Genomic DNA, 13,686 nt, shown 5'->3' on the forward strand with positions numbered 1-13,686 from the left:
CCCAAACTTTTCTTCCATTCGCCACTCCTTCCTCAGGATGTAGTTTCTTCTTAGCCAGTGAACCAGACAATCCCTTTCATTCCTCCAGGTCAGTTTCAGCACAATTCTTCTTCACTCACTATTTCTCGAACAGCTTTGTTTCTTATTCTCTCTGTCCATTTCACATGCTCCATTCTTCTACATACACACATTTCAAATACTTCTAATCGCTTCTCTTCACTTTGTCCTAATGTCCATGTTTCTGCCCCATACAATGCCATACTCCACACAAAGCACTTCACTAGTCTCTTCCTCAGTTCTTTTTCCAGAGGTCCGTTTTTTTTATTAAAAGGTTCCTTTGTCATTGCTTTTAACTCCCTGGCAGTGCGCATGCACACACACGCACGCACACACACACGTGCGCGCACGAAAAAAAATTTGTAAGTAGAATACCTTTTGAGAAAATTAGCCAATTGTAGGGAAAAAAAATAGAATTGGAAAATAAGAATGTCAAATATAAATTGTAGACAATGTAAATAATTGTAAAACTAGAATATCATACAAAACATAATTAATTTTAGAATCTACATAACCACAGTCTAACACTAGATTGTAAACTATAAACGGTAAATAACTGTGATTAATTGTAACCTTAGAACATTTTGGGAGAGAAAAAAAAGAGAGAATTGTGGAAACAAAATAAATCCAACTTAAAATCAGACTGTGAATTCCAAATTGTAGAAAATTATTATAAATGTATATACTTTGAGAAAAATAAGTGAATTGTAAAAACAAAACCACAACATCTTGAAATTAAATTGTAAACTGTGAATATAATTTTAAATAATTGTAACATTATAAGATAGTTTAGTGCATGTAGTATTACTCAGTGTAATGGAACATGCTGTTTTTAATAAATTAATTAAAAAAACACGTTTACTATATTACCACGTCTAGTATATACAGTCACGAAGCTCAATACGTAGGGAATATGCATCCATAGATAGTTGCTAACAACTATCGCCTCATCACAGACAATGTGAAATAGTACCGGCACAGTCTATTGTTCCTAGTAACCTCAACAACTCAAGCTTCGTGACTATATATACTAGACTGTGAGATTACTATTACTAAATATGTGAGGTACTTCAGCTAGCTGTGTACCTTATTCTAAATATGAAACTATTACGGTTTTTAAAAATGCTGGAGATAATATTTTCATTGAATTTTTTTCCCACAATTTTGCAGAAACGCAATAATTCTTGTAAATGTATAATTAAAAAGTACATAAATAAGATAATAATTTAAGAACATCTACTGTAGAGACAATACGATGGTTGAAAGACTGGAACATACATTTGATCGGAAACTATCCAAGAGTATGTTAGTCCCCATACTTTACAATCACATAACACAAGAGTACTTCATCACAAAACAGCACAAATAAAATACACCCACACATAATGTCACATTACAAAACATCATGTACTCTAAACACCAATATGAAAAAACTCCAGTATATATATATATATATATATATATATATATATATATATATATATATATATATATACACACACACACACACACACACACACACACACACACAAAATGGAATAAATTTGATCACAATGATTCTGATGGCTAAGAAAAATTTTAAGACTGTCTCACTCCCATCATTCACTTTCTGGCCCATTCAGATTTTACAATATTCCGCCTTCTCCTAACACTCCTCTTACTCGACCAAGTCACTTTTCAAATGGTGCTGTACTAAACCAGTTTCCAGGCATACCACTGCCACCACCTATACCACTACCACCACCAGATGACCAGGTTTTTAGAATGTCAGTAAAGAATAGGATAAGACGTAACATTAACCTCAAGGAAATGTGTACAATTTTTAAATAACCCCATGCGTACCATGCCATGTCATTACCATATGTTAGTACGTACATTCACACTTTCATTGAGGAGCTCGGTGTTTTATTACCCATATTGGCAATAGTCTGCATATATATTGTCATATTATCATATTTAAAGATATTTGAAATAGTCCCTAATAATTTGAAACATAAATCACAAGTTCATAACAGTTATTCCCTACATATTGGACATCATGAGCTGATATATTGCATACTGATGTTAACATTGTATAGGCTTATATAATGTGGATACTAGTTTTTAAGCTTGAATGTGACCCTTCTGTTTGTTCGAAACAAAAGCAAAAATATCAAGAGTAATGACAAAACTTTGCAGTGTTCTGTTTAGAGTGTTAATCTCTCTCTCTCTCCCTACCCCTCCCCTCCTACCATGTGTGTCTGTACAATTATTTCCTGGATAGTACAAATTCATTTTTTATTTTGATAATGGAGAAATATCTTATGTCTGCAGGGAATATTTCCTACTTCATTAGAAAGAGCTCTATAGTCTCTAGAGGTCCTAGAAAAAATGAAGATTTTGTGGACGAGAAACAGATGAAAGGTAAATTTTGCATGGAGATTACACAATCAGAAAATGGAGTTTGTCATTGCTGTAAATATACAATATGAAACCCTGGGAATATTTCCACCCTACACGAAGAAAGGACTTACCACTCCTAAGCAGTGAGAGAAGTGAGATGGTATGTGCTGATATGGAATACCGCCACTGGTTTCTAAAGCCAGAAAACATACCGTAAGTAAAAAATGACAAACCGTCACTGAAAAAATGTGATTCGTAAAAATTTGTATATAAATTCCTTCACAGCAAAGAGTACTATCTGTTTGCTTCGTAAGTCTAAACCACAGCCTTCTGGAACTGTATTCAGTGCGTATTTAGACATGTTTATTTGATATCTCAACCCCTGGAATGCTTACAACGGTAGTATTTCAAGAATAGAAAGCTGTGATTTGTAGCTTGTGGTGGCCGTTGTTGCAAATTTAGCGACTTTGTCATCAGATGTTATTCTTTTAAAATATAGTATTACTCAAAAGTAAGTTCCCATTTTGAAACAGTTGTATCTTCTGTACATATCAGTAGTTTGGTTTCATATAGATACCATTACTGTTTAGAAGGATTGGCGTTTTTTATCGATGCGTGTTTCATTGCTATGGTAACTGTGTCATGCTTGTATAAACAATAATTGCATACCCTCCCCCAGAATAAGGGTATAAGTACATAGGGAAACCATGCAACATATACCCTTATTCCGTGGACGTATTCAATTGTTGTTCAGAGTACAGACAGCAGTTGTAGGAGAGTAATTTAATTATTTTTACAATGGTTTTACCTTTACGAGTTCGAATTGGTCTCCTCCAGTGCTATTACGAATGCAACAGACAATATGCATATGCAACGAGAAGATATGGAACATTACATGGATTGAGAAATAGACAGATGAGGCACATTTCGAATTGAATGGAGATGTTAACACTCATACTTGCAGGATATGGGCAGAAGATAATCTGAACACAATTATTCAGTAAGGGTTACATGATATCAAGGTTACTGTTTGGTGTGATTTTACGTCACATTTCACAACAGGACTGTATTTCAATGAAGAAATTAAAAATGGACAAACAAAAACAGTTGACGGTAACCGGGTAGCAATATTTTCAAATGTTGCAAGACTTTGCAGTACCAGCGTTTCAGAATCATGAAATCGAAAACATTGTTTTCATGCAAGATGGCGCTCCACTTGACATACACAATAATGTAAAAACACTATTGCGTAATACATTTGGTGATCGTGTAATTAGTAAGTATTTTCTGAACAGTTGGCCTTCTAAGTCACCAGACATAAATTCAGCTGACTACTGGTTATGGGGTTATCTAACAGAAAAGGTATTTCTTAGTAAACCTAGTACAAGTGAGGAACTGAAACAGTCAATATAAGATGTCATTGAAAACATCCCTAGGAATGTGCTTACTTATGTCGTTTATAGCATAGAAGAAAGATTATTTCTTATTGAACAACACGGTGGTGGTTATATTTAATTTTTTTCGTGTTTTAATAAAATCCCATTTCTTTATGAAAAAATTGGTGTTTTTATTTTTCTGGAATCTAAAAATTTGACAAACTTATTACCATTTCAAAATGGGAACTTACTTTTGAATAACCTTATATTTGTCAGTGACAAATATCGTTATTTATCTATTATTTAAATAAGGTTACATACTATTTTGAGTGCTTATTAGTGATAGAAATAAAGTTTTAATCATTAACAATATAGGCAGTGAATTAATATTGCACTGCTCTTCAGCAATTTTCCTTAAAGCAGTATTGGCAATGTTTGGTTCTGGTTTGAATTTTGAGCTTTAATGCTTCAGGACGAAAGATATCAGATGTTGCTCTTCCAGGATTGAAAGCAATCTGGGAGTTTCTACATGAATAAGATGACGGGTCTCAAATCAGAAGTTAAATTTCTGCTTCAGCATACTTTTGTAAGATCTCTTTTGTTGTTGGTGCACTTTTTATTAATAATTAAGTAAGGTGCTTCACTTTAACATTATTTTAAGTGATAAGGCCTAAGTCTCAATGGACATTGCAAAATAATCTAGTAAATAACTGAAGTAACTTCAAATTATTTAATAAGAAATTGAATGTTTTGTGTAAGCTTCAAAGATTCGCGTTATTGACTGTATGTAACAATTCACTGTATATCATGTACGTGTATGTTGTAAGGGAGAGGTACCAGTATGCCAGGAGAAAATCTTGGAGTATTTTTTTCCCACTTCTCCCACTGCTCCTCAGAAATTCGTAACCACTGTATCATTTACTGTTTTTTCACATTGCGTCTTTAACAGATTTCAGTTGTTCAGAATAAAAGAATCATAAAAAATGGAGGAAAGCTTCAGAAATCATTTAAACACTTATAAGAACATAGAGATTTGCACCAATTTTGTTCACTTTTGTTTCTATTGTTATGTCATCTAATTCTGGAAATTCGTTCTGCTTTGATTTATGCATAGCCACAGTTATCACATGTAACGTGACAAAATTCCACATCCACAATATGAAATACATATTTGGGGGGGGGGGGGAAGAGCAGTGTATTATTGTGGGACATGTTGTGCATCAGTGTTGCACAGCTGCTGGTCGATGAAATTACAGACCTTACGTATATCTTAATTCTTACCTTACATACAAAGTACAGTTTTCATATGAAGAGGTTAGTGTCCAACAGAATATGATGTCATGGATGTTCTGATTAAAAAATTTAAAAGAACAAACAACACTGAAAGTGACATTTGTGAAGCAAAATATATAACTGTAATGCAACTGAATAATCCTTTGTACAAATGAAGTTATATATCCCAAAATGATGCTATTCTCGTAATTGTTTTCTGAAGAGGATGGAAAGAGGTATACCTGTTGCTGCTGTTGTGCATCTGTCTGGCTGCCCCACGCATCTTGCTCAGTACCCCAATCTTGACTAGGATCTGTGAATGCTTCTGGGAGGGGTGGTGGAGGCATTGCAGGGGGTTGGCTCCCTTTAACCTCCTATAAAAAAATCCTCACATATGGCTTCTATCTTATAGTCAGTAAGTTATATCTCTCAACCAATACCAAAAGCCACAACCAAGCAAAAGTCAAGCAAACATACAAACACATAAAGCAACATACACACAAATATGTGTTACTAAATTGATACACACAAGCTGTTTCAAAATTGTACAATGTTATGTTGGGAGCAATACTTCCTTGTAGGTCTATTACTAATGTATGTTCCATATGTGCCATCATCCCTCGACTAACAGAAAGTAACAAAGTACAGGAAATTTGGGGGAAAAAAAAAAAAAACTTCAACTAATCATTGTTTAAGTTGCAAATGCTTGTATACCATAAAAGCAAAATTTTACAGAATGAAAAAATTGTTTTCTGTCGCCATTACTTGCGGGCTTACGAGACTTAGCAGGTAGATGCACATCACTTACAAAAATTCAACGGTACCAAAAACTCAATTTCGAAAATTTTGAGGCTTACGAGTATTTGCACCTTAAGTGATGTTATAACAAGCAAGTTGATCAGCGCACCCTGAATCTGGGCCATCAGTACTGTAGTATTTCTACTTATGGACTACAACAGGAAATGGAACTGGAAGAATTTATGGAAGAAGACTTTATGGCAATTTATTGGACTATGTGTGAGTAGTGAAGTGAAAACGTCGTTTTGCATTTTCAATCTTTTGGCCTATTGTTCAGATCTTATTTATGAAATGCTTATTTTCATTAATACCTTGTGCACTTGTTTCTATTATTTTGGATATAAATTTATTTATGAAATGCTAATTTTCATTAATACCTTGTTCACTTGTTTCTATTATTTTGGAATATAAACATTATTACTTAAGTGTGTGGCGTATTTCAACTTATCTGAGTATGTATCATTTCAATTTTGTGATGGGAACTTTTTTATTTGGTCTTGTAATGGAGTATGTTATGCTTTAATTTGTCACGAGATACCGTTACTTAGGTATTGCTGTAATTTCACTTGTTTGAGTTTGTTTTGTTAGATTCTGTAATGAAATTGTAATGATTTAATTCCTGATGGGACTTAATTATGTGGTATATTTTAACTTTCTGACTTGTGCTGCTTCAGTTTTACAGTAAGTTGGGAACTGTTTTATTTGGTCTTCTTTTAATAACACACTTCCCATAAATGAGATCTGAACTTGAAAATGCATCTACAGTAAAACCTCGTTTTAACAGTTCCCAACATAAAACTAAAGCTGTAAATGTAAACAATACTAAGGAAAGAAAGAAAGTTAGACCATCAAATAAATGGCATAATACCAATTTAGAACAAATGAAGAAAAAGGTAATGACATTAAACGTTGTTTTTAAGGTAATAAAATCACAAGAATCTTGAATGTTATATAAAGATTATAGAAATACATACATGAAAGCTCTGAGGAATGTTAAGTTAGCTAACAATATGAGTTATATTAAAAAGTCCAATAATAAAAATATAAAGCTGTATGGAACATTATAAAGGCTGAAACACATAGCTCAACTCATAAAATTGCTATATCTATTTCTCCAGAAGAATTTGTAAATTATTTTTCAAATTGTATTGGTGACATATGTTGTAAAACAAAGTTAGTTTCTGACACCTGTGGTGTACCAGCTCAAGTCTGCTATCTAATAACTCTGTTCCTCAGGGTATGAGTTTTCAGTAACAGAAATAAAGGTTTTAAATGTACTTAAAAAAATTCCAATGGTATGGATATTTGTGGTATAAGTAATACTTCAGTAAAAAATGTAATATATCATATACTTTTGCCACTTACTGTTTCCATTAACACATGTTTAAAGTATGGAATTTTTCCTCAGGAATTTAAATTAGCAAAAAAACTGTCCTGTTTATAAGAAAGGTGAAAGAGATTATAGACCAATTGCTATTTTACACATTTTTGGTAAAATACTAGAGTGTTTTACTTCTACAGTTGAGAGAATATTTTGAACTACATGAGCTTACTATTCCTTCACAATTTGGTTCCTGTCCTGAAAAACTACTCAGGATGCAACTGATGAACTATTGAGAACTAACTATATATAGCCTTTGAAAATATAAATTATACATATGCCATATTTAATGATTTAGGTAAGGCATTTGATTCCATTCTGTATGATGTATTGTTAATGAAACTTGCATACTATGGCATAAGGAGGATAGAGCAAACATTTTTCCGTTCATATTTGCTTGGACATTCCCATATTGTTGATGTAAATGGAAAAAAAAAGTGCTGTAGCTCCAATCAAACGTGGTGTTCCTCAGGATTTCATTCTTGGTCCTCTCTTGTGTCTGGTTATGATAAATGACTTGCCATACAATGTGTCAGCTAAAACTATAATATATACTACTGATACAACAACTGTCAAAACACACATATTAATATTGCCGAGTTAGATTTTATGAAGCAAGCTGTATTTGCTGAAATAAGAAAGTGGTTTTCAATTAATTAATTTATTGTTAATGACGAAAAAACTCATGTGTTAACTCTGAGTTTGAAACAAACTCAAAATAATGTCATAAATGTTCATATTTTAACAATGTCACCACCGAGACTATCATGTAGATCTCTTTTCAAAAATAAGATTATGACATTGTACAATCTATATATTTTTTAACTTCTAATGCATGTAAGAGAGAATATCACTAATTATATCATTATAGAAGATCTGCATCACTATAAAACTAGAAATACTGATCAACTAAACGTACCATTTGTCAGATTGCAAAAAAACACAATCTAGTTATGTAATTACTGCATTACAAGTATATAATAAGATACCTGCAAATATAAAGGCACAAAATGACACACAATTCAAACTTCAGACTAAGAGATGGCTACAAAGTAATCCTTTTTACAATATGAATAATTTTTTTTTGAAAATGATGTACTATTTTAGTTGAATTTTATTATTTTTTTAATTTTAAATCTTTTTTAATACTGACACATTGCATTTTATATTATTACATTGACGAGGCCTCTTGTACTATTGTACCTTCAGGCAAATAAAGAATATTAAAAAATATATATGAACACTGTGTGTTCATGTATGTGTCTTACGTACATACAAAATGTGCTCATTAAATTTGAAGACTGTTTGTAAAAAAATTTCCTGGTGTGAGGGTCCCAGCATGTGAAACAATTTGTAAAGTAGTACGTAGATACTATTACATGAGGAAAGTATTTTGACACGAGAAATGTTGAATGACATCAATCCACAAATTTTTCCCATAGAACAGAATGCTCTACAATATTGATTTAAGAATTTTTTTTTTTGTTTTACATAAATGATTACTGCTCCAAAAACAGAAATGAGCATTCCAATTACTTCTTGTTGTTGTTGTTCTTCTTCTAGTGACCAGATTGTTGGAAATATTCTGTTTTCCTACTAGCTTCCCACTGGTGTTCTGTGGTGTTGGTTAAGGATAATACACTAACCCAGTTACTTTCCTTTATTTATATAGCCTATTCTCCATTCAATTTCCAAAACTGAATAACACTATATAACAGTTTTAAAATATTGTATACTTAATATTTATAGTCCATAAACTCATTTATAATTATGTTCCACATCCCGGGACTTCATATCAACAAAACACAGGCTTTTAGTTTGAGAGGTTTGTTAAATGAGGATTAATAATGGTCACACTGTCCTGCAGACAATATTCAATGTAATATAAGGTTTTATTTTCTTCTGCAAAGCGAAAATATAAATTTCATATTTCTTTTTTACTTTAAAATTTATTCATTACTTTTTTTGACATAATGGAAAGAGACTTAAGTCTTTTTTCCTTAACATGATGAATATTTTCAAATAATTATGATGGTTGTGGAATACGTATTACTTTGGGTTCTCAATGAAACCTCTAAATAACGAATATGTTACAAAAGCACCAATTACACAATAACAAATTTGCGTTTAAATTTTACTTACTTATTTAAGGAACCCAGAGGTTCATTGCCACCCTCATATAGGCCCGCCATTGGTCTCTATCGTGAGCAAAATTAATCCATTTCTTACCATCATATCCCACCTTCCTCAAATCCATTTTAATATTACTCTCCCACCTATATCTCGGCTTCCACAAAGGTCTTTTCCCCCCTCAGGGTTTCCAACTAACACTCTATATGCATTTCTGGATTAACTCATATGTACTACATGCCCTGCCCATCTCAAATGTCTGGATTTAATGTCCCGAATTATGTTAGGTGAAAAATATAATGCTTGCAGTTCTATGTTGTGCAACTTCTACTGTAAATTCATACCTCTTAGCCCTATATATTTTCCTAAGAGCCTTATTCTCGAACCCCTTTACCTCTGTTCTTCTCTCAAAGTGAGAATCCAAGTTTCACAACCAAACAGAACAACCAGTAATATAACTGTTTTATAAATTCTAACTTTCAGCTATTTTGAGAGCAGATTGGATGACAAAAGCTTCTCAACTGAATAATAACAAGCATTTTCCATATTTATTCTGCATTTAATTTCTTTTCAAGTGTCAATTACATATATTACTGCTGCTTCAAGATACTGTATTTGAGTTTGTCCACCTTTTCAAAGGATAAATTTCCCATTTTTATATTTCCATTTCGTACTATGTCCTGATCACGAGACATAATCATATACTTTGTCCCATTGCAAGGCTTATGTTGGGGTTTCATAACAACCTGTTTTTTCGGTGATGGGTTGTTAGACCGTCGCCCAACCCCCAAGTGGAGGACTACCCCTTATCAACTGTCCGCAACTGTTTATTCAATATATTCGCAGCTACCCTCCATATATGGAGGCTATCCGCAACCTGAGGACGTCCCATACCATAGTGATAGGGACCCACAATACATGGCATTTAAACTTTCCCAAGTGTAAATATCCTGTTCACATCAATTTGTAGCCATTGTGATCCTTATTATGCTCCTTCTCATAGTCCTATATATGTCATTTCAAAATAATATTGCTTTTCCATTTGGCAAGTGGCTTTTGTATCACATGGTCGTAAGTCTAGTCTTCATGCAGTACGGCAGTCTGCTCTTACTCAACTAGCTTCAGTGACCTCACAAGACATGACAAACATCACTCAGATCATACAGTATAGTCGGAGTTCAAGTCATTATGCCACTTAACCGATAACAAGTGAACTCTACTGGCAACAATAATGCTACCAGAGTAATAAATTCAAAGCTGCTCATTATCTTTGCAATACTCCTTCAGTCTTACAATATTATTCTTCAAAAGTTTTCGTACAATGATTAACACATTTTTAAGCATTAGAAAACTATCATCTTTTTTTTATTCCAAACACTACAGATTTATTTTGCTTGTTACTGGAATTGACAATAGCGAGATGGCATTTGGTAATATGAGTTCAAGGATAAGGTCGGGTGACACAGAATCAGACGCGATGCGATGCGACGCTACGTTTTGCTTTACAATGCCTCGAGACAGCTTAAAACTGTCTGCTCACGACAACTGATTTGCTGGGTGTGTGGGTTTGAAAAACTGGCCTAGGCTAGAAAATGGCGTTAATGAAAGAGGACTGTCTATATGAAAAATTCTATTGTATTTGGTTATTATTTCCAAAGGACGCTTAATATGCCCAAAAATCTATATGATTCAAAGAGTCTTAAAATTAAATACTACTAATGTACTACACAAACGTCATTTTGTATGTTTATGTCTACTGCACGACTCACAATAAAGAAAAATAATTTATTAAATCAATAACGAGTGATAGTGTAGAGCAGAGAATTAGGCTTACTACAAATTACACTGGTCAACAGTTATATTGCGCCAGACATAAAACTAACAAATTCTTACTAATTTCGACCTTCTGAATTAAATATAACAAGCACTTCGGGTTTTCGAGATATACAATACAGGCCTAATTCATTTGCTTTGCATTTTATTTAAAAAATCACCGTATTTCGTGTGTAACTATTTTGTTTTACAAATGTGAAGACTCATTATATGAAAAAAAATACTAGTAATGGGTGGTTCAAAAAAAGAACCGGGTTTGATATATCAAATTAAGAAGTTTATTTCTAAAATAAACAGAAACAAAACACATAAACATGTTCATATAACCTTCCCATTTCATGTATGAAACATGATGTCGGCCATATGACCTCCTCTACTGCACTGGCATGCAAGAACTCTGTCCATGAAATTCACTATGACTGCACGACTGCACAAGTTTCCACTTCTATTTCGCCGACAACTCGTCCAATTTCCTCCTTCAAGTCATGGATGTTTCGGGGTTTATTGGCATACACCAATGATTTAAGATGGCCCCAAAGAAAAAAGTCACAAGGAGTTAAGTCACATGACCTTGGTGGCCATTGATGATCAGCATTGCGCGAAATGAGGCGATCCGGGAACTGCTCATGGATCAACTGAATTTTGTAGGGATGGTAATTGAGATCATACCAGAGAATTCTCCATACTGAAGCCCAACTGTTGGGAACGTCGACGAATTTATTTCATTGGGCTAGCAGCCACACCGCAATGTTCTGCTCAGATCGGCCAGAACGACGACACCCAGGACTTTCAAGGTTTACTGTTGAACCCGTCTCAAAGAAGTTTTTCATAAGTCTGCGAACTGTTGATTCATTCGGTGCTTCATTACGCCCTAGAATCACGCGAAGTCGCCTGACAGTTGCAGCATAACTTTCTCCATTCTGATAACACAAGTTGCGCACAAGTGAACTGCTCCATTGTCAGACACAGAATGCGAGAATGCAAGAAATTCAAACTGAGTCACCAATCAGAATGTTCCTGGAAATAGAAACTAAACAAAACAATGTCACCAACCGACAAATGAAAATTTACCAGCCATTTCAAATCCGGCGCTCTTTTTGAACCACCCTATATAAGTAGGCCACCATGTTAGAAGCACTTGTAGAAACGGAAATTATTTTATTGCCGTTTTACGAGTCTATTTGGAGGAGGTGAAACAGGTTCGTGGTATGAAATCGATTAAGTTTATCTGATTTTACTTGAGATGTGTATTTATTTCACTGTGAGCTTTAATTGCATTATTGTAGTTTATATTTTGCAATAGACCAATATATCAAAACCACTTCTAGAAGCGGAAATTGTTTTATTGCCCTTTTCGGTTCCATTTGGAGGAGAAGAAACAGTTCGCCGTATGAAATCACTTCCGTTTACCAGGAGAATTCCGTGGTGCTAGTATTCTGTCTAAGACGTGTATTTCTTTAAAGTGTGCTTTAATGATAATATTCAAAATACAAATGGTTTATATGTGCAGATTTGAAGGTTGTAGCATTGCTTTTTGGAATGCAATTAGGCTACACAAAATTTTGCTGCTTTCTGTTCGAATGGGACAGTCGTGCTCGAGATAAGCATTATGAAATAAAACAACGAACACTAGAGCCAGAGAAAAAAAATATTATACATCAACCCCTTGTACCTGAAAGCAAAGTAATTTTACCCCTTTACACATTAAGTTAGCGTTAATGAAGAATTTTGTTAAAGGGATGAATCATAAATCTGAAGCATTTAAACATATCCAGGAAAAATTTCCTGCTATTAATGACTCAAAAATAAAAGAGGGAGTTCTGAATAGACCACAAATTAGAGAAATAATGAAGGGCAGTCACACCGAATCTTTGTTGGAAGGAAAAGAGAGAGCCGTCTGGATTGCATTCAAGGAAGTTGTATTAAATTTTCTGGGTAACTGTAGAAGTGATAACTATAAAGAACTAATGAATAATTTACTGTTGGTGTATGAAATTAGGGGTTGTAACATGTCCCTGAAAATTCACTTCCTTCACTCCCACCTTGACTTTTTCCCCGAGAATTGTGGCGATTTCAGTGATGAGCATGGTGAGCGCTTTCATCAAGAAATTTCAACTATGGAAAAAAGATACCAAGGACAGTGGAGTACCAATATGCTAGCAGACTATTGTTGGACTTTAACTCTTGATATACCTGATGCCCAGTGTAAAATAAAATGCAGAAAAAGAAAGCTGTAAACTTCTGAACAGTGAATATTTAACCTTATTGTCATTATATAAAGCAATATTTTGAATAGATATAAATTCGAAAATTTCTCAAAAACCGTAACTAACAACTATTTTTTATTGTCATATTCGTATTCAGGAGGCTTAAATTATATAGAAAACCTGTATCACATGCCCAGCCCAAAAAAAAAAAAAAAAAAAAAAAGTTAAAATTTGTTACGCAGTGTTATTG

General features: G+C 33.6%; 1 protein-coding gene across 2 annotated transcripts in view; it reads right to left on the reverse strand.

Annotated features, from left to right (window-relative positions):
* Window positions 1-13,686, reverse strand: part of SH3PX1 (sorting nexin 33-like protein SH3PX1) — a 74,540-nt gene that overhangs the window by 52,610 nt on the left and 8,244 nt on the right. Inside the window, exon 4 of one of the 2 annotated variants that reach the window (XM_069836767.1) lies at window positions 5,330-5,461. The exons of the other annotated variant lie outside the window; for it this stretch is intronic. Coding sequence (XP_069692868.1) covers window positions 5,330-5,461 — 132 coding nt within the window. The remainder of the gene's footprint in view (window positions 1-5,329; window positions 5,462-13,686) is intronic. 2 annotated transcript variants of the gene reach the window in all.

The sequence above is a fragment of the Periplaneta americana genome, chromosome 10, assembly GCF_040183065.1.
Source record: "Periplaneta americana isolate PAMFEO1 chromosome 10, P.americana_PAMFEO1_priV1, whole genome shotgun sequence".
NCBI classification, from domain to species: Eukaryota; Metazoa; Arthropoda; class Insecta; order Blattodea; family Blattidae; genus Periplaneta; species Periplaneta americana.